This window comes from Pezoporus occidentalis, unplaced genomic scaffold (genome assembly GCF_034315485.1).
Source record: "Pezoporus occidentalis ecotype Australia unplaced genomic scaffold, CSIRO_AGI_Poc_V1 ctg4, whole genome shotgun sequence".
NCBI classification, from domain to species: Eukaryota; Metazoa; Chordata; class Aves; order Psittaciformes; family Psittacidae; genus Pezoporus; species Pezoporus occidentalis.
The window spans coordinates 20,324,635-20,346,046 of NW_026915724.1; the positions used below are offsets into that span (position 1 = coordinate 20,324,635).

General features: G+C 37.2%; 1 protein-coding gene across 3 annotated transcripts; it reads right to left on the reverse strand.

The window, feature by feature from the left end:
• Positions 1-225: 225 nt before the first annotated feature.
• AKAIN1 (A-kinase anchor inhibitor 1) lies at positions 226-19,317 on the reverse strand. Of its 3 annotated transcripts, none has more exons than XM_062632916.1 (2): positions 19,177-19,317; positions 226-2,700 (listed from the first exon to the last, which is right to left on the reverse strand). In XM_062632916.1, the coding sequence occupies exons 1-2, from the start codon at positions 19,196-19,198 to the stop codon at positions 2,510-2,512; spliced, it is 213 nt and encodes a 70-aa protein (XP_062488900.1). In that variant the 5' UTR covers positions 19,199-19,317; the 3' UTR covers positions 226-2,509. The 3 variants fall into 3 exon arrangements, with proteins under 3 accessions (XP_062488900.1, XP_062488901.1, XP_062488899.1); XM_062632917.1 differs by lacking the exon at positions 19,177-19,317 and adding an exon at positions 16,261-19,153; XM_062632915.1 differs by lacking the exon at positions 19,177-19,317 and adding an exon at positions 15,618-15,789.
• Positions 19,318-21,412: the final 2,095 nt, after the last annotated feature.

Sequence of the window (21,412 nt, forward strand, 5' to 3'; positions counted from 1 at the left end):
AGTACAGATCTCAGCTACGTATCCTGGATGCAAGTGGTGTGCAGAACACCTTTTGTCAATAAGAAATACTAAATGCATGCCTTAATTTAGAAATATATACTATAGCTAGACACATTATTTGGCTCTCAGGGAAAACTATGCTATTTAAGCTACAGCATTTGTTTTTCCTTAGACTTCCTACCATTTTATCTTTCCAAGATATTAGATGTCTGACAACACTGAAAATGATGGGTATCATTTAATGGTTGAGCAATAGCGTGCCCAAAAGGGCAAGGATAGTGAAGTGGTATTGTAGAAGAGCATAGTGGGAGGAGAGTGGAATAGGTTCATATGAAGCAGTGGATCCAGCAAAAGCCTGGTTTCACTGTGTTTTAAAATTCCTCTTTTTTTAACACTTACAAAAATAGGACACGCAAAAAATTTCCAAACTACACACAGATTATTAAAATAACTACCAAGTACATATATATATATATATATAAAAAAAGAAACATATTTCAAATTTAGGGGGACAAAAGGCATTAACAAAAAGAAAATAACTCCCAAGAAATGAGGATTTTCCTGTTCTATAGCTCTCCTTCCTACAGCACTGTAGGTGAATCCATGGCAAACATCGTTATGCACTATGAAGTGTTTCCAACAGGACTGCACTGCATCCACTAGGCTTGCCTGCTCATTTGCCTCAGAATTTAACCTTTACTCATGATCAGTTTTCTTAGGCTCTTAGAAAGCAAAGATGCAAAGAGTGCTTACAAAAGAGCTACCTCTCAGCCTAAGGCAAATTAACAAAAAGGCTAATGGTAAAAAAACATACCATTATGACAACCATTATGACAAACATGCACATGCCTCCCGACACAATTACTTCCACCTTTCAAAGTCTGCTTGGCTGGGAAGACTCACCCACTGTCTATAGAAGTGAACCAACTGTGTACTTGCAATCTCAGTCAGTTTCCATTATCAGAGGATTCAGACAAACTTTAATCATGTTGAATTCTTCTTTGCACTTTTAAGCACAAGAAGATTGAGCCAAATCATCTTCTGTTATAGTCAATGCTGTTAAATTACAAAAAAAAAAAAAAAAAGAAAAAGGAACCAAGCAATTTTCAAAGACTTAATATTACAGAATGTGGCTATTCATGACTAAGCCTCCAGCCATGAGAAAGAATCCTGAAATTGTTTAACACAAGCAGTAGGACACAGCAAGTTATAACCAATTACTTAAATCAGTTTCTTTGAGAATCATCTAACTGAGTAGAAAAGCAATTACAAAAGTTTGTCTCCTTTGCAGATCCTGTGTATCTGCTTCTTTGTATTTCTAGGTGTATTACTACAATAATTCAGTTGAAGCAGAGATACAAGCTATTCCAGAATTAAATATACTGTTACTTATTTCAGATGTTAATAGTGCAATCGTCATTACAGTAAGGGAGCATAAAAGTTAAAGCTACATGTATTTAATTTCTATCTTCAGAAAAATCATGGATTTCTTCAGCAATATAGAGCAGTTAAAGGATAAGTTCTGTATTACCAGCTTAACACAGTGCTATTTAAAGTGAATCTATGTAACAACTGTAGATATCTGAAGTCACTTTATGCCCAGCAGGTGAGAAATATCTACCACAACAGAATTCAGACACAGTGTATTTCCATCCTTTAAGATATTAATAAATCCAAACCCTATTTTTAAGCCACTCCAGTCTTAACTTTCTGTAAATCAAGCCCCATCAAAGTTCCAAACTGAAGGAAAAGTTGGCGAATTCCATATTAGCACATCAGTTTCTCTTCTCTTAGTATCAAGAAAATTTAAAGGAATAGTTGAGGCACGAGTGACTTTTATGCAGAAGTAAAAAGTATTTCAAATGAGTAGGCTAAAACTTCAGTACTTCTTTTAACTTCTTTAAAAAAAGACATAGACCATAGATCTATGATCACAGTCATAAATCACAGTCACCACAGTCTTACTGGATTGCTTTTCCCCCCATCCCAAGATGAAGAAAAAAATTGGTTCACGGAACTTACCAAATCTACTTTATACTGCTATTCGAGCATAGTTCATGTTTAATCAAAGCAAAGTACAAACTCGTGCTTCAAAGCAGCCTGAAAGCATTCTGCTATTTCTTCAGTGAAGACAGCTTCAGTGAACCCAGTAACTCAAAGAAGAGTCCATCCAGCTGAACTGACATAAACATTGCACGCAGAAATTACATGAAAGTGCACTGACAACAAGCTTTTCAGAGTAAGTCCATATCATAAAAGCTTGTACTTGGAACTACTTTTATAGCTATGGTTATTGTTTCTGTTAAGAGGCACTGCATAAATATAGATTTAGTCGTCTAATGCACTTAATATTTCTCAGCTGAGGACTACTGCAGCTTTACCCTATGTCTAGGTGTGATTATACTTTGGTTTACTTTACGACAGTAACATTGCACTAGCAGTACAGCTGATACTAAAGAGAAGGCTGAAAATATGCAGACTGGAGGACTGAAAAAACCAATCTTCTCCTTTACTTCTTTTCATGCTTCTTGGTTAATTTTCCTCTTTCTAGCTGGAGGTTTGTACTGCTGTTTGTTCTCTTCTCCTTCTGCTGGCTCTCCTGGGAAACTTGCTGCACTGCTCGGAGGATAGCAGTTTGCACAATCTGCTTGCTGGCGTTCTGCAGCTTAACTTCATCTTGCTCTGTCCCTGGCTTCTCACCTGCCACAGCCAAATGAAAAAGAACGGGAACTAAGCATTTGTGACTACTCTCTGAAAATCTGAAGGATAAAGAAATTAAAAAAAAACCCAACAAACCAAAACCACCACCAAACAAAAAAAACACACACACACCCCCCACAAAAAAAAAAAAAACAAACACAACCCAAAACCACAAACCAAAACCAAAACCAACCATGGAGTGCTTGGAAACAGTTCATTATGTAGGAAACCTGCAAACACAGAAGATGATGAAGTACGGTAGATGAAGTAGGGCAGATAGTGCCTCCATATGCTCAGTGCTATAGGACTGAATTAAGGATGCTTTGAGTCATAGAGCTCAGGTACCCATGCCTGCTTCCCAGCTCTGGGGACAGCTGTGGCTCCACTCCTGAAACAAGAACAGCTGCATTTTGCAGTAAGACAGGGCAGGGAGGTTTTGTCATCCAGCTGTGAATCATATCCTTTCTTGACTTGAGCTGTGCTTCTGGATGAGGAATTGGACTTCATTTTGCAATCCTGACATGAACTTTTTCACCACCATACAGAGAAAAATCTGTTTCATTAACATTTCTATTTACTTTTAGTTCAGACTAAAAGCACTCACCCATCAAATTCCAATTGACCTTGAGGTATAAAACTGTGTTAAGTGCCAGCTTGTTAATTCTTAGGTCCCTAAAAACATTTGCAAAAGCATTTAAAAAGGCTGAGATTGCTGTAGGTAAAGCAGGAACACACACACACATCCACGACACTGCCTGTAGCAACCTGACAAATACATACTTCTTATGTGACACTTCCTTGTTTTGCCAGAGTAAAGACAAGGTCAAGGAAGGTGATTTTTCCTCCTCTGCTCTCGTTATCACGTGCAGTACTGTGCTCAGCTCTCGGCCCCCAACATAAGAAGGTGTCGTGGTTTAAACTCAGTCAGGTAATTCGTTCGCTCACTTCCCCCCCCTTTCTTGCCCTCCCCCTGCTCCCGGAGGGACAGAGAGGAGAATCGAAAAGAATGCAACTCCCACGGGTTGAGATAAGAACAGTTTAGTAACTAAGGTATAACACAAATCACTACTGCTACCACCAATGATAATAATGATAAAGGAAATAACAAGGGAAGAGAATACAACACCTCAGCACCAGCCGACCGATAACTTGCCCCCCCTCAGCCCGACCAAGCTCCGACCGATACCTTCTCCAACCCTGCAGTCTCCCAGCCCTTCCGGCTAACTCCCAGTTGCATCCTGGGCATGACGTGCTGTGGTATGGAATACCTCTTTGGTCAGTTTGGGTCAGGTGTCCTGTCTCTGCTTCCTCCTGGCTTCCCCTCCTCCCTGGCAGAGCATGAGGCTCACAAAGTCCTTGGCCAAACCAAAACATCGCTTGTTATCAGCTCTGTTCCCGAGCTGAAAAGTCAAAACACTGCACTGCACCAGCTACCAAGAAGGAGAAAAAATGACTGCTACTGCTGAACCCAGGACAGAAGGATATCGACCTTCTGACCCAAACCATTCTGCGGTTCTGTGATTCCAGGATTGTTTGGGCCAATAAAACTATCAGCAAAATGATGAAAGCTTACTCTGTGAGAAAGAAATTATTCATTATCTCTCCTGCTTCTTTGAAAGGGCTTCAAAAATATACTTATTTCTATCATGTTCATATTATACATGCTAAGGGTAAAATACAAGTGTGATTTAATGCTACTGAAATTGAATAATTTAAAAAAATGCAGCTGTACTGAGATGACAAAGTTTGCCCACAATTAAGAGGGTAAACCCATGAAAACTTAGAAAACACATTTTAAGTTGGAAAAGCTGACCAAATGGAATCACTTGAATTCTTGGCACAGTCAGATTCCCTGATTCAGTTTGTTCCACCCCTCAGCACTTGAAACAGTGTTTTTTGGAAAAATTTCAATGTTGCTTAACAGGAAAGTACACATATTTCTTTATTACTCAAATATAAACTCACTTGGTATTACACAATGAATTAGTCTTCTTGCAGGGCTGAAAAAGACCAGCCAATTCAGCTGATATTCAGAAGATAATATATTAACAAAAGCATGGATAAAGAGGAAATTGTAAATACAAATGAGTATGCTGGAATGGACTATGAGATTATATGAAATGTGAAAAATTTTCCAACCCTTATAGCCATAAACCCCTCAAAACTTATTATTAAAAACATACTTTCATTAAGCACAGCGCTGTTTAAAATTAGTTTTCTCTCCTTAGGGATGCTTGGGTCTTGACAATCTACAAAATCTGAACTTTAAATATTTTTACATTAGGAAGGTCATCCACAGCAACGCCCAGTTGAAAAAACAGTAGTTTTAGTTTTCCAGTGAATTTCTACCCAAGTTTTCCGTCATTTATCATGGAGCAAACCCTGCCTGAAAGCATCACTCAGATAAGTGAGACCTACATTATGTGTGCCTAGCTTGAACTCATTAGATGACTCTTTTCTTTTTTTTTACTGGGAAAACATATCAAGAACAAGACCCCCAAGATATCTGGGCTATTACTGCCCTGATGGTTTAGGTATGCACAGAAGGGAAATAAGGCAGCTCAAACAAACTTAAGAATTTTACACCTGTGTAACACATTTAGGCAGATAGTAACGCAGGTTACAACAGCTAATTGGCTTTGGACATGGAGAGAGTCAGAGATGTTGGCCTGGGGTGATGTGACCAATGAGACCATTGGCAGCTTATGCTGAGCATACAGATTAGAAAACAACAGTGAAAAAAAATAGCCTTTTTTGAGGAAGATATCTGACACTGTATGGAGGTCTAAGCCTGCATTAGGACCATTATGTGTAAGAGCTAGACTGCCAGCCAGGATCCAGACATGTTGAGCAGTCAGACATGAATGTCCGGCTCCCCCAGGTGTGTGGTGCCCATCACAGCTGGCCCATCTGGACATGCCTGAACAAATGATTCAAGATTGGTTCTGCCTGAGCAGGAGTTGGACAAGATGACATCCAGAGGTCCCTTCTGTGTTCTAGTGGGTGAAGCTGTTATAAACTCCAACTTTTCCACTTCCTGAAGGAGTAAACATGTCTGGAAGACCATTCCCACTACTTCCTCTTCTTTCAATTATTCCTTTCAAGAACAGAAAATAGCTTTGTGCTAAGTGCTGAGAAGGTCATTTATTTACTGATATGCTGGCACTACTCTTGGCACAAGAGGAACTAAGGAAAACTGAGATGACTCATGTAAGGATCCCAAAGGGATCATGAGCTGGAACATATCTATCAAACTGCACCACCTTGCTGAAATACAGACTGCTGTGGATATAAACAAAGGCAGAAATCTGAGTGCCTGTAAAATTAATGAGATATTTTAAGAACTGCCTATTTTCCATTAGGTAAAACTGAGACATTGCTCTGTTGTCTAAGTATTTGGTGTTTAGCTAATCAGAATAAGAGTTACTAAGGTGATAAGATACAGCTAATTTTTACCTATGTTGTTTTGAGATTTGAAGAATAACTAGCTTTACTAAGATTTCCTTAAACAAAGTCATTTGAAGTAATTGCTGGGAAAAACTTGCAGGATACAGAAACAGCATTCTGTCTACTAGTTATCCTTGTCTAATGACTACTCTTTTTCTCTCAATGACAGAAAATCTTTTCTACTTATTCTCTATTTTTAAATGCTCACCTGACTTATACAGGAACCCAGCACCCTAATTCTGCAAACAGAGAACTGAAAAATGCAGGTTAAGTGATACTAAACTCAAGTTAGCAATTTTACCTTAAGACATGACAAAGTCTCTTTAGCATGTTTTTAGTAACTTGTCTTCATTTGGGGAGTTTTACACCAACTAACATAGCAGATGAAAACTATTTTGTAAACTCCAGCCTGGTTGCACAATCTAAAGATTAGTTTGAGAGATTAAAAAAAAACAAAACAAAACCCTCAAAATTTTGGACTTACTGCAGGAATCAGTCACATATTTCACTTTTATCTAAAATTAGTGCCATGTATCAGTACTTTGAAATTCCTCTGGTTCACTTGAAGATGTTCCACATGAAGAAAAATTTGCTAGCAGTTTGGAAAAAGAATAAAAGTATTTAAAGTATATTCCAAATATTCATCTCAATTACTAGAACTAATATTAGTTTAAGTCCAAGAACATCTTGTGTAGGAGACTACATTCTCTGCACTACAGAATATGCATAGAAAAGTATACAAGGAAAATGCTAGCTACAGAGAAATAGCATTTAGCACAGCTTAAATCTTGAAAAACTTCACACTCTTTGCACATGGAGCTTTTAACACACCTTACTTTCTTCAAAGCATCCTGAGTCACTTCCTCTTCCTTTTCAGATTGCAATCAAAGTAGTCTTCTGCACTTCCTGTTGATATACCCTGTGCCTTTTCCCTTTCAGCTTGCTACAAGTTAAAATTAATGTTTCATAAACACTCTTGCTAAGTAACACTTAATAACAGGTAATTTGTATGAATCAGCAGTTAAGTTTTCTACCATATCTTTTCATGGGATAGTTGGAAATACTATAATGAAGCTAAACTACCACAGGCATGATTTTGCTCTTGCAAAGATGCAAGTCCATCCCAGATCCACTATTGGTGGCAATGAACTGTGAGGGGATGAGACACCTTTCAGTGAGTGCAGAATCAGTGATTTAGAAGGAAACAGGAGCAACATTCTGACATGTAAGAGAGCAGGGGCTAAATGGTGAATGAGCTGTGGTAGGAAGGAACTTTGAACTCTTGGAAAACATGGACTAGAAATAATTTATCTCTTACTTTTTGAGAAAAGATAAGTCATTTGTGAGCTCACATGACCATGAATGTAAACCCTATCTCAGGAAACTTCTCTTGTTCCTCAGTTATTCCTTTTGCTTCTTCAACTGTATGACCTTACTGCTTTCCCAGGAGAAAAATAATGCCTTTCAAGTCACCTCTTTTCCAAGCATGTGACATTTACACAGCTCATCATGTCTTCCTGCAGGTTAGGTCGCATCCTGCCTTGAGGCACAACACAAACATTGCATTTGAAGAGAACAGCTCAGTTTATGACAACAGGTTCCGTGAATCCCAAGGGCCATGCCTCAGAGATCAAAAGTTTATGTTCTGTTTCACAGGAATAACAAATGCAGTTTAATTTCAGTAAATGAATGCCACCAAAGTCATTCTGGAAAAAATGAAATTTTTGTTTCGGCAAAAAGCTTTGAGCTTAAGCATACATAAAGCTAACAATAAAAATCACATTCCTCTAAGCAAACTTCTGAGAAATTCAGAACTCATAATTACACAAAATGTATTCCCCTGTTAGCTACAATTCCATTTTACGCAAAATTTCTGAAGCTGAAAGAGCCATGAAGCAAATATTTTTTCTTCACTTTTACATGAAATTCAGCAGGTATATCCTTTAACTAGAAAATTTACTATTTGTTTTATTAATATATTGCTTTGGATTGTGATAGTTAACCATTATACTATTTTCTGCAGCTTTGCAACATTAGAATTATTATTAATAAAAATTAATAATAGTCCAACAAAAATACTGCTGTCTGGTAAATCTATTTTAATTATACTGAAAAGTACTACTGTAATTTTTATAATCCAAATGTCAGTATTAATGAAATTTTAAAATTGAATGGAAGTATAAGTAAGCAAGACTGTGACGATAAGACTTCATCATCACAAGGTCCACTGCAGATGTATGGGAGCTATATTTATTGAAAAACAGATGCAGGATATTGCCTCACTTGTGTTTAGAAATCGTAGATCTTTCAAAAAAATTCAAAGAACCTGGCAAGTTCGCAATGACATCATGTACATGTATATGTTGTAGTAATTAACAGCAACATTCTTTGTATCAACATTTTCTACTACAAGAAACAAAGTTCCTCTCTTTTAACTTCCCATTGACATTAGGCAGTGATGTATCCCTCCAGCTTGTCAACCACAGCATGGAAGTTCCAAGGGAGTGTCTTCTGGCAAATATTTTGTAACCTGTGAATTGAAATTGTTAAAAAAAAAAAAAAAATAAAATCAATCTCCTTCTTTGATTTGCCTTATAGGTTGGTTACTCAGATTTTAGCACTAGAAGCCTAATTTGAAGAGATATAAAATATGAGGCTGCACAGCACCCATAATCAGGAAATGTTGATGAGTCATGTTAATTACACCCAGAATGAATGAACATGGCAGTCATCCAGGGCTGAAGGCTTTCCAACACATGTGCATAAACCCAACTTTATGCATGAGTGTTATTAAGCTATTCTCAGGATTAGAGACCCTATTTGTCTCCATGTCTTTAATGATGCCAGTTCAGAGACCTCATGAAAAGGTCCTACTCTGAAATTGTAAATTTAATCTTAGAAAATTAAATAAGAAATGTATTCTTAAGTTCATTAGAGTTGATTCTGTCCAGCACTATTTCTCAGGCTCTAAAATGGAGCCTTGTTAAGTCCTGACACATAGCTGTCAAGTACAGGATGGCAATACTCAGTTGCCTCCATCCTTAACTCCTGCCATGCAATCAGCATGGAAAAGGAACAGTATCGGGAAGTGGGCAAGCACAGACTACTTTGCTCTTCAAAACAAACAATAAGAATGAAGTTGGAACAACCCTGCTCTGAACACTAACCCAGGAGGAACGGAAGGGCAAAGGAGCAGAGCAGAAATGCAGATAAATTGTCTCAAAGGATGAAATATCTCCAGAGTAGCATTGTATCATTTTTATCCAGACATTAGCTATATCTGAAGTGAAGTTTGGCTTGTTGTTTTGTTGTTTTTTTTTTCTCCCCAAGTTTTGCTCTTTCTGTAAGTCTCTTTGGTTTGTTTACTATAAATTTTTGAAGACTGCAGTGAGTTATTTCATGCTATTTGAAATATGCCAGCCAAAATGAAGCTTCCAAAGTTTTTTTATATTAAAAGCTTATTGGAATCTACAGATACATTCTCTACCTAGCTTTGGTAGGTGTTAGAAGACTTTTCGTACCCACCACTTTATAGTGTAAATGAAGAGCTATGTACAGGTTAATTAAATTTGCAGTATTTAAACTTGGGTTATTTGGTAAAAAGTTAAAAAAAAAAAAAAAGAAAAAAGAAGATGTTATTGGAACCTGTCAAGAACCAGCAAATCCTGTTACATTTTAGATGTGTTTCAATGTATACCAGGTTATTCAGAGTCTAATTTCAGAAATTGCCTAGTTAGACCTCAGCTGAAACACAGCCCTTCCTTATCTCTTGGGAAAAAAAAAACAAACAAAAAACAAACCCAAAACCCCAAACCAATCCCCCTTACTTCAAGACAAAATGTAATGTTAATCTGCGAGTACTTAACTTCAAGACAAAATGTAATGTTAATCTGCGAGTACTTAACAGAAGCAGTAACGGATGCGCATCCCCTCCGTGCTGACAAACAGTGGCTGGATTCACTGACTGAAGTAAGAAAACAGTGTCATTATATGAGATATGCATACTACAAAGTGAAGTAAATCTAAGTAATCCACAGGAGATTATATTTGCCTTACAGTTAGAGAAATACCTGAATAGAATAGGGTTCAATTTACTTCTTCAGGCAGAAAATTTCAGACTCTCTTGAAGAAGGAAGACAGCATCTTCTGATAACATGACTGCAGGGTCAGATGACAGCAGCACAGAGATCACCTGTCTTGACTTTCCTGGCAAGGCATTCTAAAGGAACCCGGAGCTTTTTATGGTTATTCAGGTCAGCTTTTCATTTCTGCTAACATCAGTATAGATTCTGCTCCAGTTGCAATCCCTTAAGAAATATTAAATCTTGTTTTGTAGGAGCTTGCAAGCTATTATGGAATGAACACACACAAATGGGTAACCACTACTCAGATATTTCAGAAAGACTATACAGAAATAACCAATCCATTGCTTGCGAAGAATTTTTGTTTAACTTAATATTTATAAACTCAATACAATGGTTTCATAAAATCTGTAGTTGATGAGACTGAAGGTATAAGAATAAATCTGCCTTTCACTGCATTTTACAGTAAGTGCATTTAATTTTTAATATCATGATAAAACTTATAAGCTTGGAATCATATTATTTATATCTATAACAAGTACAATGGAGCAATTCATCTAAGAATAATCATTTGGAAGGAAAAACTTTAGGAGCCAGTGTAAGTCATTCTTTTTGTATATTCAGTGTTTGATTTTCCTGCTCAATACATGGACCCCATACACAGTGACAGTAAGGATGTTAATAATGACTGTGTTGCATATTACCACCATCCTTCAACTATGAAGAACTCCTTCAATATAGGCCACATAGCCACTGTGAAGACAGAATTCTTTTCACTGCTAAGCTGAATAGGATTCAACCCAGTGATACGGAAGTGAGAGGTGCCAGCCTCACTTGTTTAAGCCTTCAGATCTGTTAAAAATAATTCAAAAAAGTAAATTCTGTGCTAGTTTTTAACACTATGTTGATTCAGACTTTAAAGAAAGATTGCATCTAGGACTGTTGACTACTTTTTGAGCTTGCTAATTTCATCCCATTTCTGAATACCTATGAAATAACTTTTTTCCGCCTCACTAATGAGATCTGCTGGTGGAGTTTCACAGCAAGGAAAAGATCACCGGGGAGAGGTCATCACAAGAAACAATTTTTCCTCAGCAAAACAGAACAAGAAATTCCCTCCTATACAATTTCTTCTTACCAGGTGGCAAACACTTTGAAGTATTCTTGCAAGCTGTTAGCTGGAAATGAGTACAGATAATTTTGGATGGCAACTGGCCTCCATACTCCACCACAAATTCTGGACAAAAGCATCTATTGTATCAGACTGCATGAAGTCTGCAAAGTAGTCTCACCTATAGACTCCAAATTAGGTCCATCACATGGACTTCATCAACACTAAGCTAGGAAAGAATCCCACATATATATACTCTTACATCTTATATTAGGGTGCTTTTTTGGTACCGCAGAATTAGAGCATTAGCAGAATGTAGCACAGCAGTAATGCGGACAAGCCATTTTTCTATTCATTAACAGGTCCCTGCATAGTGTCTCAATCTGTGCATTGTGAACAGTTCTCCAGGGGTAACTCTAAAACCAAAAAAAGCAAAAGGCTATCAAGAATTTTTTTGTCTTTGCATCCTGCAGCACAACAAGTTGCTGTTTTCCCATCTTTTCCACTACAGAAGACCAGGACTATTCAGACAAGTAAGCACATCTGTTTCAGTGTGCAGCTGCTACGTCTTCAATTGCAGCTTAATGAGATTCCCAAAATGTTTGGTACAGGATGCACTTCTGATCTGCAGTATCATTACACAAGTCTGCTACGCTGCTCCTAGATTAAAAATGTTAAGAACAGCTGTGCTGCTAAAAAGCTGGTTGAAAAGCTATTTGTGTTGCTGTTGTAAGGAAAAGGTGCTGAGCAGTGAATATTCTGACTTCTCTAATGTCTATCTTTAAACTTTAAGTGTATTCACACATCTTTTTACATAGAAACATTGATACAAAAATGAGTTCTACCTCCTTCTTCTTTTGGGATTGCAGGGTCATGAGTAAAGCCTTCAAGTTCCTAGTTATGGAGAAAATGTCAGGAGAATTCTTCAATTGACACTGAAAAATAACAAAACTCATCTGAAAGATGAAATTGCACAACTCAAAGTAGATAAAGCGTAAAGGATGGGAGTGTTCAGACACTGAAACAAACTGCCTTGATGTATTCAGATCAAAACCGATTCCTTGCAAAAAGATTTTATTTAGCCAAAAATAAAGATCCCTAGTCAATCAAGCACAACTTTGTATAGTACTAACTGGGTGAAAACAATGCAATGATGAAACTCTAATTTGTTTTAGGTTTTTTTTTATGGTCTTACACTATGGAGTAAAATTCTAAAAATATACTAAAATGATCACTGAAATTATACTCTAGCAGAAGTTGCTGGAAAAAACATTAGGTAGTTCAGATATCTTTAATAGGTTTCTAAGTTTGTTCTCAAGCTAGTTTTAAAAATGCAGGCCATCTGTGTGCTGTATCAGTACATACACATAAGGGCAAAGGTCCAAGACAGAAGTGTTTAAGTGACTCATGGAAAATAGCATCAGGAAACAAAAACAACCCTTCAAGCATGAAAAATTCCTATGTTTCCCATTTGTTTAGACAACTCAGAAATAAACAGTATTATTTTAAATTTTATTTTACCTTTCCACTGGAGGAAAGAAAGTTTTAGGGGTGAAGATAAGCATGGAATATGCCCAAGGTCATTCTGGGGAGAAGTTAACTGAAAGCAATTTGCAAAGAAGCATTAAGATATTGTTTAACAACATTTAAAGTTATTGTTAAATCTGGTTAATCCTGATAGTGGAAGTGATCACTCCTTTGTAAATTAATGACGTGGTAATAAAAGAAAATTTGGTGCATCCTATAGTTTTTGCTAATGCTTTAGAACAAATAAATGTTTTGCTTATTCTTCCTAACCTTACAAGGACAGATATTTCTTCCGTGAGTTTTTATAGTCATCAGTCTTTTATAAGCTAATTTGGAACTGGGATTTTGGTGTGGGTTTTTTTTTGGGGGGGGGGTTGGGGGGTGTTTGTTTTTGGTTTTGGTGGGGTTGTTTGTTTGCTGGTTTTTGTTTGTTTGTTTTGTTTGGGTTTTTTAAATTCTGCAATAGACTCTCTTTTGAATTTTTCTAAGAAAATCTGCCAATTCAACAATTACAGCTTCACTTTGCTTTTTGACCTGATCTATAACCTTGAAATTTCATGTTTCTCTACTACAGTGGCACACATACCTTCATCCTTACATCCAACAATCAGTAACACTTTTCTTGTCTACTTCTCAGCTTCCCTAAACCAGTTCAATTCAGGAAAAGGAAGCTAAACTTCGCCATGTATACCTTGTCCAGTTTTCTACTACATGGATCATCCTCCAGTGCAAGGGCAGCACATCATGTGGGAATGCTCCTGCTAAAATGAACTCCCAGACAACTCATAGAGTTTGAATTGCATTTCCTATACACCAACCTGGCATTAGTCAATCAACCCAACAAAGTGCAATGAAGGCCCAGTCAAATTAAACCGAGTAAGGAAAAAATGTACTTTTTGCAGTTCCTTTCTCTGGAACAGACTCAAGGTTATTTAAATCTGGGTATGAATAAAAATCACATACAAATAATAATTTTTTGCATACCTGTAAACAGCAATATACTGCCTAGAATGAGCCAGAAAGTCCAGTTTTGAAGACAAAATACTGGACTTTTTGCAACAATTTTGATGTATCTAGCTCAGTAATATCCAGGCTTGGTTGGTTGTTTGTAGGGCTTTGGAGTGGGTACTGTTTTGTTGTTTGTTTGTGGTTTTTTTTTGTTGTCTTGTGTGTATGTGGGGGGGGGTGTTATTGTTTCTTGGGTTTTTTTTTGGTGTTGTTTGCTTGGGTTTTGTGTTTTTTTGTTTTACATAGTAGCTGTAAGTTTTAGGCAAAAGAGTTGAAGTTTAACTTGAAAGTATCTATTCAGTCAATGGTCAGTTGGCTTTGCCTTTGAGAAAGTATATTAAACTCGATAAGCTTTTCCCATTTAAAAGTTTATAAACACAAGGTGTTAATTCAGTGCTCTGCAATAATGTATCTACTACCTTCGGGAAGAGAGCATCATCTTATTCATTTGCAAAATCTTATCTTGATAAACAAGCTCCATTATTTTTCTGGAAGACAGTTTCTTTTTGATTGTTATTGGTTTGTTTCCTTTTTTTCCCACCCCCATCCGGGAAGGATGCTTAGCATTCTGACCCAAACCATTTATAGTTAGACAAATTTTCTTCTTCCCCTCTCTGACCCTCCCAAAACATAAATGTACAGAAAATAAGGTTATTCATCACAGCAGAATAAAACCAAAAAGTTGATTCAAGACACTAAACTTAGTTTCTCAGTAAACATACTTCATTCTGATACCATATGGCCTTAAGTACTATGAAGATGCTATAATGATGTACAAAACCCCTGTGTTGTTTAATATCTGGTAAAGCAATAACACCAGGGCAGGGCTAATTTACAGTGAAGAAAAGCAATTAAAAAAATGCAATCTACTCAGGCTTGCTCTGTCTGAATACAAGAGACTGTCAAGCCCCTCTGATTGCTTTATCATCTCTTTTATAAATTCCTACTTAGTTACCCTATGTATATTATGGCAACATTTGCAAGGAAACCATGGACTTTTCTTTGAGTAAAAGCAGACTAAAGAATGACGACTATACAAAACAGATTTTCACAACTTTTTTTTTTTTTTCTTTCTGGATTAGAGTTGTGAAAAGAACAATTCATGCAGTTATTAATGAGATTTGTGATTTGTTCATTGTCAGCCTTTGCAGAAAAATAAGCATGTTTTCATTACTTTAGGGGTAATCTCTTCCTGCAATATTCCAGTCCCATAGTGCTTTTGAAAAATTAGTACAGTTGATGGTGACACTCTGCCAGATAGAAGGAATTCAGAAAGAGCCACTGATACTGAAAGGTGTAGGACAAAAACCAACTGCTGGTTCTATTAAGATAAACAACTTGGTCCCAGTTTCAGAACATGATGTACAAGGAAGTATCAAATTAGACGGCAACTGGGCTGTTAAAGAGACAAAATGAATTTCTGATTGTTGAAAAAGGATATTAATTTCTGACAGATTTCATCTGTGTCAAGTTAGCAAAGTCAGCTTCGAGATCATTTTTTTTTTTTAATGAAGGTATAAAGATTTCAGATTCTTATCCCTCTACAGATTGGATATAGAATTTCAAAGGAAGACAAAACTTCCATTAGCTTTGCAAAACAAAGGCATTAATAGTTACTCATTGTCAAGTTGCAGCTTTTAGGTTGCCTTTTTATTGACCCACTATTTTTACTGACAATTATACATCTTAAGCAAAGTTAATTTCAAGTCATTTCGCTACAGAAGATATTATACATGAATTACATTTATATCCTGGAGCTACTGGGTCTCTCATAGCTTTCTGAACAACAAACTGCCTATTGCAAGCAGAATGCACCAAGCCAAATACAGATTCTCTTCAGCTTTCTTCTGTGGTGTAGCACATACATACTACACAGCAGAGATTCTACAACCTCATAGAGTGAGGTCTCGCATTAGACATGAGCTCCTGCTGAAGTCAATTTTTGTTTCACTAAAAGCTATACTGAAGAAACTTTCTCTTCTCTTCCATTCAAACACTTGAGGCAGTGGAGGGGAAGGAGGAATGGAAATTTGTAAAGTATTTCCATGAGTTTCAGAGATGATTGTCTCATTGGCAGGCACTGGGGGGGTACTCACTCTCCATGCAAGGCCATGCAGTGACTTTCTGACCCTTTTGTGCACAGTCCCCTGCACACTTGTACAGAAGGCTCCTGTCCCTGATGGGAACCACAGGGGTGACCCTATTAACCTCTGGCTCCACACATCCTAACCTTAAGTCACCTTCTTTGAAACCACCTGTCCCTTCTCTGTGGCAGCTGGCATTCAGCCGTCACTCCCTCCCCACAGCCTCGGAGGAGCTCTCCGGAAAGGACGGGGCCTTCACACGGGGCTCCCCTGCCCGGGCACATGAAGCGGCTGCCCTTACCTGGAGCGAACACCATGGTGCCGCCGGGGCGAGGCGCGGCGCGGCTCTGCACCTCGGACAGCACTCGGTCCGGCACGGCTCAGCACCTCGGACAGCGCACAGCTCGCAAGGATCAGCACCCCGGACAGCGCCCGGCGTGGCGCGGCGCGGGAGGCGGCTGCGGGCCGCGGTCCCTCCCTCCACACTGCGGCGGGGCGGGGAGGGGGCCGGGGCTCAGCGCGGCCCCGTGCCTCCACCGCCCGCACCGACACGGACACGGACACTCTCAGGCAATCATCGCTGCCACAACTCGTTGTCCCGCAGCGGCATCAGGGGAAGGGCAAAGAAGAGAAAGGTAATAGCTGTCTGGTCAGCAGGGAGACCAGCTAATTGCTCCTAATTAACTCGCAGCAATCCCCCACTCCCGCTGACTGACATTTCGGGGTGCGCTGCTTTCACCACAAGCTAACAGCCCTGTTAGTAGGCTCCAGAGATACCGAACTTTGTCACAGTATTTTAGTTTTCAAAGGTTCAAATGCTGACGAATTTCTACTCCGATTTCACAGGCCCGTTAACCCAGCTGTACTGAGCAGAAGCACTTTGATTTAAGAGGGAGCATGAATGTTCCAGCATATGAAAGATGACATCAGGGACAAAAGGTAAATAAATTTATGAATTATGAACAAAATAAAAAAGTGGAGGGCAAGCAGCAGGAGAAGACAAAACTTTTTTTTTTCCACCAAATTTTATATTTCACATTTAATTTGCTTTTATTTGTAAAACCCATGCTCAGAATTCCTGTGGACCCTGAACTTCTATAACAGAAGCAGGAAGCACAACAGCCAGATGGGACAAAATTTAGATAAACTAACTATCCCGTATAAGCCTAACCTGCAAGAGTTACTGTGAAAAATACTGATTATCAGTGCAAATTAGAGAAAGTGGATTAAAAAAAACCAAAGAATTTCATTAATATTTGCATGTAAATTTTTGCAATGTGCAATACATTTTCCAATCACATGTTCATAACCCACAGAGCCTATTTCATTCTTTTTATAGTCCAGGTTTTTGCACACAGAGAATTCTCCAACTAAATCTGGAATATTGTAAGTCTCCTAATAAGGCCTTTGTCTTAAAGTACACATACAGAAAAGCACTGACCTGCTTAAATAATTCTGCCCAGGTACTTCAGCAAGAACTCAAGAATGGCATCATCATCATAGTCAAACTAATCATCTTGTGACAGGTTTGTTTTGTTTTTTTTTGTGTGTGTGTTGTTTTTTTTTTTAATACTAAATGATTTCTCCTTGGGAATGCAATTTCTAGTATCTGATTTCTGTATATTTCCCTTATTAGCAATTTCAGCTTCTTTGTTGCCATTTGTTTCCTTCTCCTCTCTTAGCTCAGAAATTAAATTTCACTTCTCTCAAAAGCAACTGAATAAACAAGCATTACACCTCTGGCTGCTCAGAAATGGTGCTCCCTCTAAAAATATGACTTCAAAAATCTTTATCCTAACTTTCTTCCCTCTATCATCATTCTCGTTCACCTGAAGTTTGAGCATTAACACATACCTACAAAGTGAATTAGAACAATTTCTAGTACAAGTATCCCACATAAAATACAGAAGAGATTACAGTCAGCAATATTCAGCATTCTTAAGAGAAAGGTGAAGGAGACTGTATAACTTTAGAAAATCAGGACTGAAAAATAATTTGAAAGACTGTAGGAAAACTTGTAGAGGTATTTTTTATGATGTTACATGGCACCTACATACTTGATTAATGTGTTCAGTGGAGATCCAGCCTTCAAGCAACAAAGATGTCAATCCATTTCTCTCCCTCAAATAATATCTATGTGATATATTCCTATTATATACAAATGATATGTATGTTTCCAAAGGACTGGGTTTCAAGGGGGTGGAGCAGCTTGTAAAAAAATTTGCAAAACAGTAACTATGATTTAGTGATCTGAACGTCTGTAAGAAACCTGTAAAATTTTAGGTGGGCATCTGCAACATCTTTCTTTAACTGCTCCCTGTATGTAGTCTAATAAATTACTCTAAACAAGCACATTTCATTTCAAGGATTTTAGTTTTCTTGCTCAAATTAAAAGCTCCCAGCAATTAATGTTTTCTGACAGAGGAGAAAAATGTTATCAAAGAGCATCTTGGGCTTCTTTTTTTTTCATTTAATTAATATTTGAATTTCAGATTTGGTCACAAGTTCAAATGCACAGAAATCACTGAAATAATTGCACAGGGAAGAATTCTGTAATGAACTGTCACCTCAGAAAATGTGCAATTAATGAAGTACAACCACCTAAACAAACAGTGTGCTAATTATAATACTCATACAACTTCAGATCAGTGAAAAACAACATCAGTTATGCCCTGTTATTAAAAACGAAAACAAACAAAAACCAAACGTTAAGAATGAAGCACAGTGGTAAAAATGAGGTTATATCATTAAAATACAGTACCTGGCCTTGTTCATTTAAACATGTACCAGCAACTTGTAGGAAACAGAAAATATAAAACCACTCACAAAAGCACCTGTATATATTTTTATAAGTAATTCTACACTTCCCACCTTGTGTATTGCTTAATTTCTTACTGTTTGAGTGAGGAATTACTAGTTCCTGTAAAAATCAGGAGACTTAGTAGTGTGTATCTTCAAAGATATTTTTTAATGTCTTGACTTACTCTGAGGATACTTTTTTTTTAGGAATTTTAACATTTTAACAGTTAACTAACATTTTTAGACGGTTAAAAAAATCAAGTTGACTGATGTCACTTTAAATCATCTGTTGCTACTCGTAATTCTATGGTTTTATATCTGACATAATCCCTTTATTCCAAAGGAGCTGAAACCAGTTATTTGGTCACATATATTCAGAAGCTTAGTAAACATGTTTTAAGGAAAAAGCCATTTTTACCTGATAATGTTCCATGTTTCATTAACAAGAATATACAGCTAAAATTTTACAGGTAATATTTTACACTCTTCCGGAAGAATCATTTGGAAGTAATCACCTAAGTATAAATGAAAATATTTTGTAACAAAATAAAGATATGAAGAGAAAATTGGGGAGATTTCACATTTCATAAAAAGTTTTCTCCTCAACTCTGAGAATGAATTAGCTCTGAGCCGTTTTTTTTTAAATTTCCTCACACACCTCAACATTAATAATCAAACCTAGCTCTTTATGAGGGAAGATTAATATTATCAGTAAACTGCTTGAACTACTTGATGTCTTTTGCTAAACTGGGTACTGTCATAATGATCTTCAAAAAGCAGTTACAGTCACTGGCTATCTTACAGTTAAGTTTAACAATAAAAATCTTTACCAGTCATGGTGCAATACATTATATCTGAAACTGCAAGGAAAGTTTTTAGAGGAAATAATTGTGACTGAGCATCAGCAAGAAATATCTAAAATTATTTAGATGAATATCTGAACTGTCAAATGGCAATGTATATACCAGGGATCAAAACAGTCAGTGTCCTATATTTAGACTAGCACAATTAATGCTTCTGTGATTAATATGCCTCTAACAGATAGATAGAAAAAAATAAACAAAGAAGGGAAAAAAAGAAAAATCAAAATGGGCAGAAATACCATTCTCCCAAAAAAAAAGTAAATGAAAAGCCAGTTACCTGAGTACTCCAGAAAAACAGCAATGCACATATTTCCAGCAGCAAAAGATCTGAGACCTCAAAAGCCAGCAGCAAGAACATGCACCATTTCCAGAGACAGGCAAAAGTGAATACCATCAGATTAATGTCACCATTAGAGTTTGAATACAATAGTCTATTAATTTTTCTTAACTAATTTGATAAACTGCATAGTAGTCCAGGGCTGAAGTGTACAAACATGGACAAATTTTAGATAGAGTCTAGGAGAAACAGCTGTACAGTTTTGGTTTTATTTGGTCTGCCTTTTTAAGCATCACAAAGATGAGTCCACCCCAGGACTTCTCACAGCATGTAGAAATCCCAAAAGCCTCCCTTTGATCTAGGAAACCTCTCTAGCTGATCACATCACCCTCACAATATCTGAATGCCTTACACTTGTTATCTTACAACAGTCCCATAAGAAGTAACTTGGTATCTTTATATTATAGATGGGAGTCAAAGCTATACAGAAGCTGAACCCAAAGCAAAAGCCAACCAATAAGAAAAAAATATCTAGATACATTTAAGAGCTTTAAATACAAGACTGAATGATTCAACTAAAACATTAGTACTTGTACAGCTATGCAAAAATCAGTGGTGCCAGAGTAATTGCTGCTCCCACCTGTCACACCTCTGTAGACAGCCAGTCCTTTCACCAAGACAAGTAAGTTACAGTCCAAAATAGAGAGCCTTTAGATCACACAGGAATTCTTTTATACAGCAAGGAATTCAGTCAAGTCTTTGACTAATGAGTCTGTACCTAGCAGAGACACAGTGAAACATAGGAGGAGACTTACAGAACCTCACAACCAACCACTGACTCATGACATGGACAAGGCCATACCATTCTGCACCATGCTAATGACTCATAGGATAAGTTGGGAGTCTGCCACAAATAAAATTCATCTTTAAACATTTTTTATTCTACCCGCACACCACCACATTTGTTAGACTAAAAATGAGTGGTTTTGCATGTGTCTTCCTCTTTCCTACAAGAAGACCCTGATCATATCACAGCTTATTGGTATGTGTAACTTGACACAAGTCATAAAATTAGGCATATGCTCAAGTCTTCAAAGAACTTAGAAGGAGAGAAGTAAAGATGCGTTTATGACCCATGGCAAAACTGCTAGCCAATGAGCTAAGGAGAAAAAAAAGTCAAGTTACAATTATTTACAAACTTTCGAGAAAATACTATTCCATGAAAGTCCTCAATAAGTTCAGTTATAATATTCTGATAAATGTAAACAACCTAAGTATTAAACTGCATGCTTAATTTAACGCTCAAAGAAGAGAACAAAGATATGTGAAATGTAAATATCAAAATCGTAATTTTAACATGCTATTAAACAGTTTTGATTTTTCAAGAACTAAGAATGGGAAACTATACTGAATTACACCAATATATAAAATACAAAGAATAAATACACAATGTGGTTTCTTAACTTGTCCTATAGTCAAAAGGATGGGGATTTCATCATACATGGCTAAAATTT

Coding starts and splice junctions, on each gene's coding strand:
- AKAIN1 (XM_062632915.1), bottom strand. CDS start 15,648: ATGAGAGACCCAGTAGCTCCAGGATATAAAT. Junction 2,701..15,617: donor AGTAGCTCCAGGATATAAAT/GTAATTCATGTA, acceptor TGGCTGTGGCAG/GTGAGAAGCCAGGGACAGAG.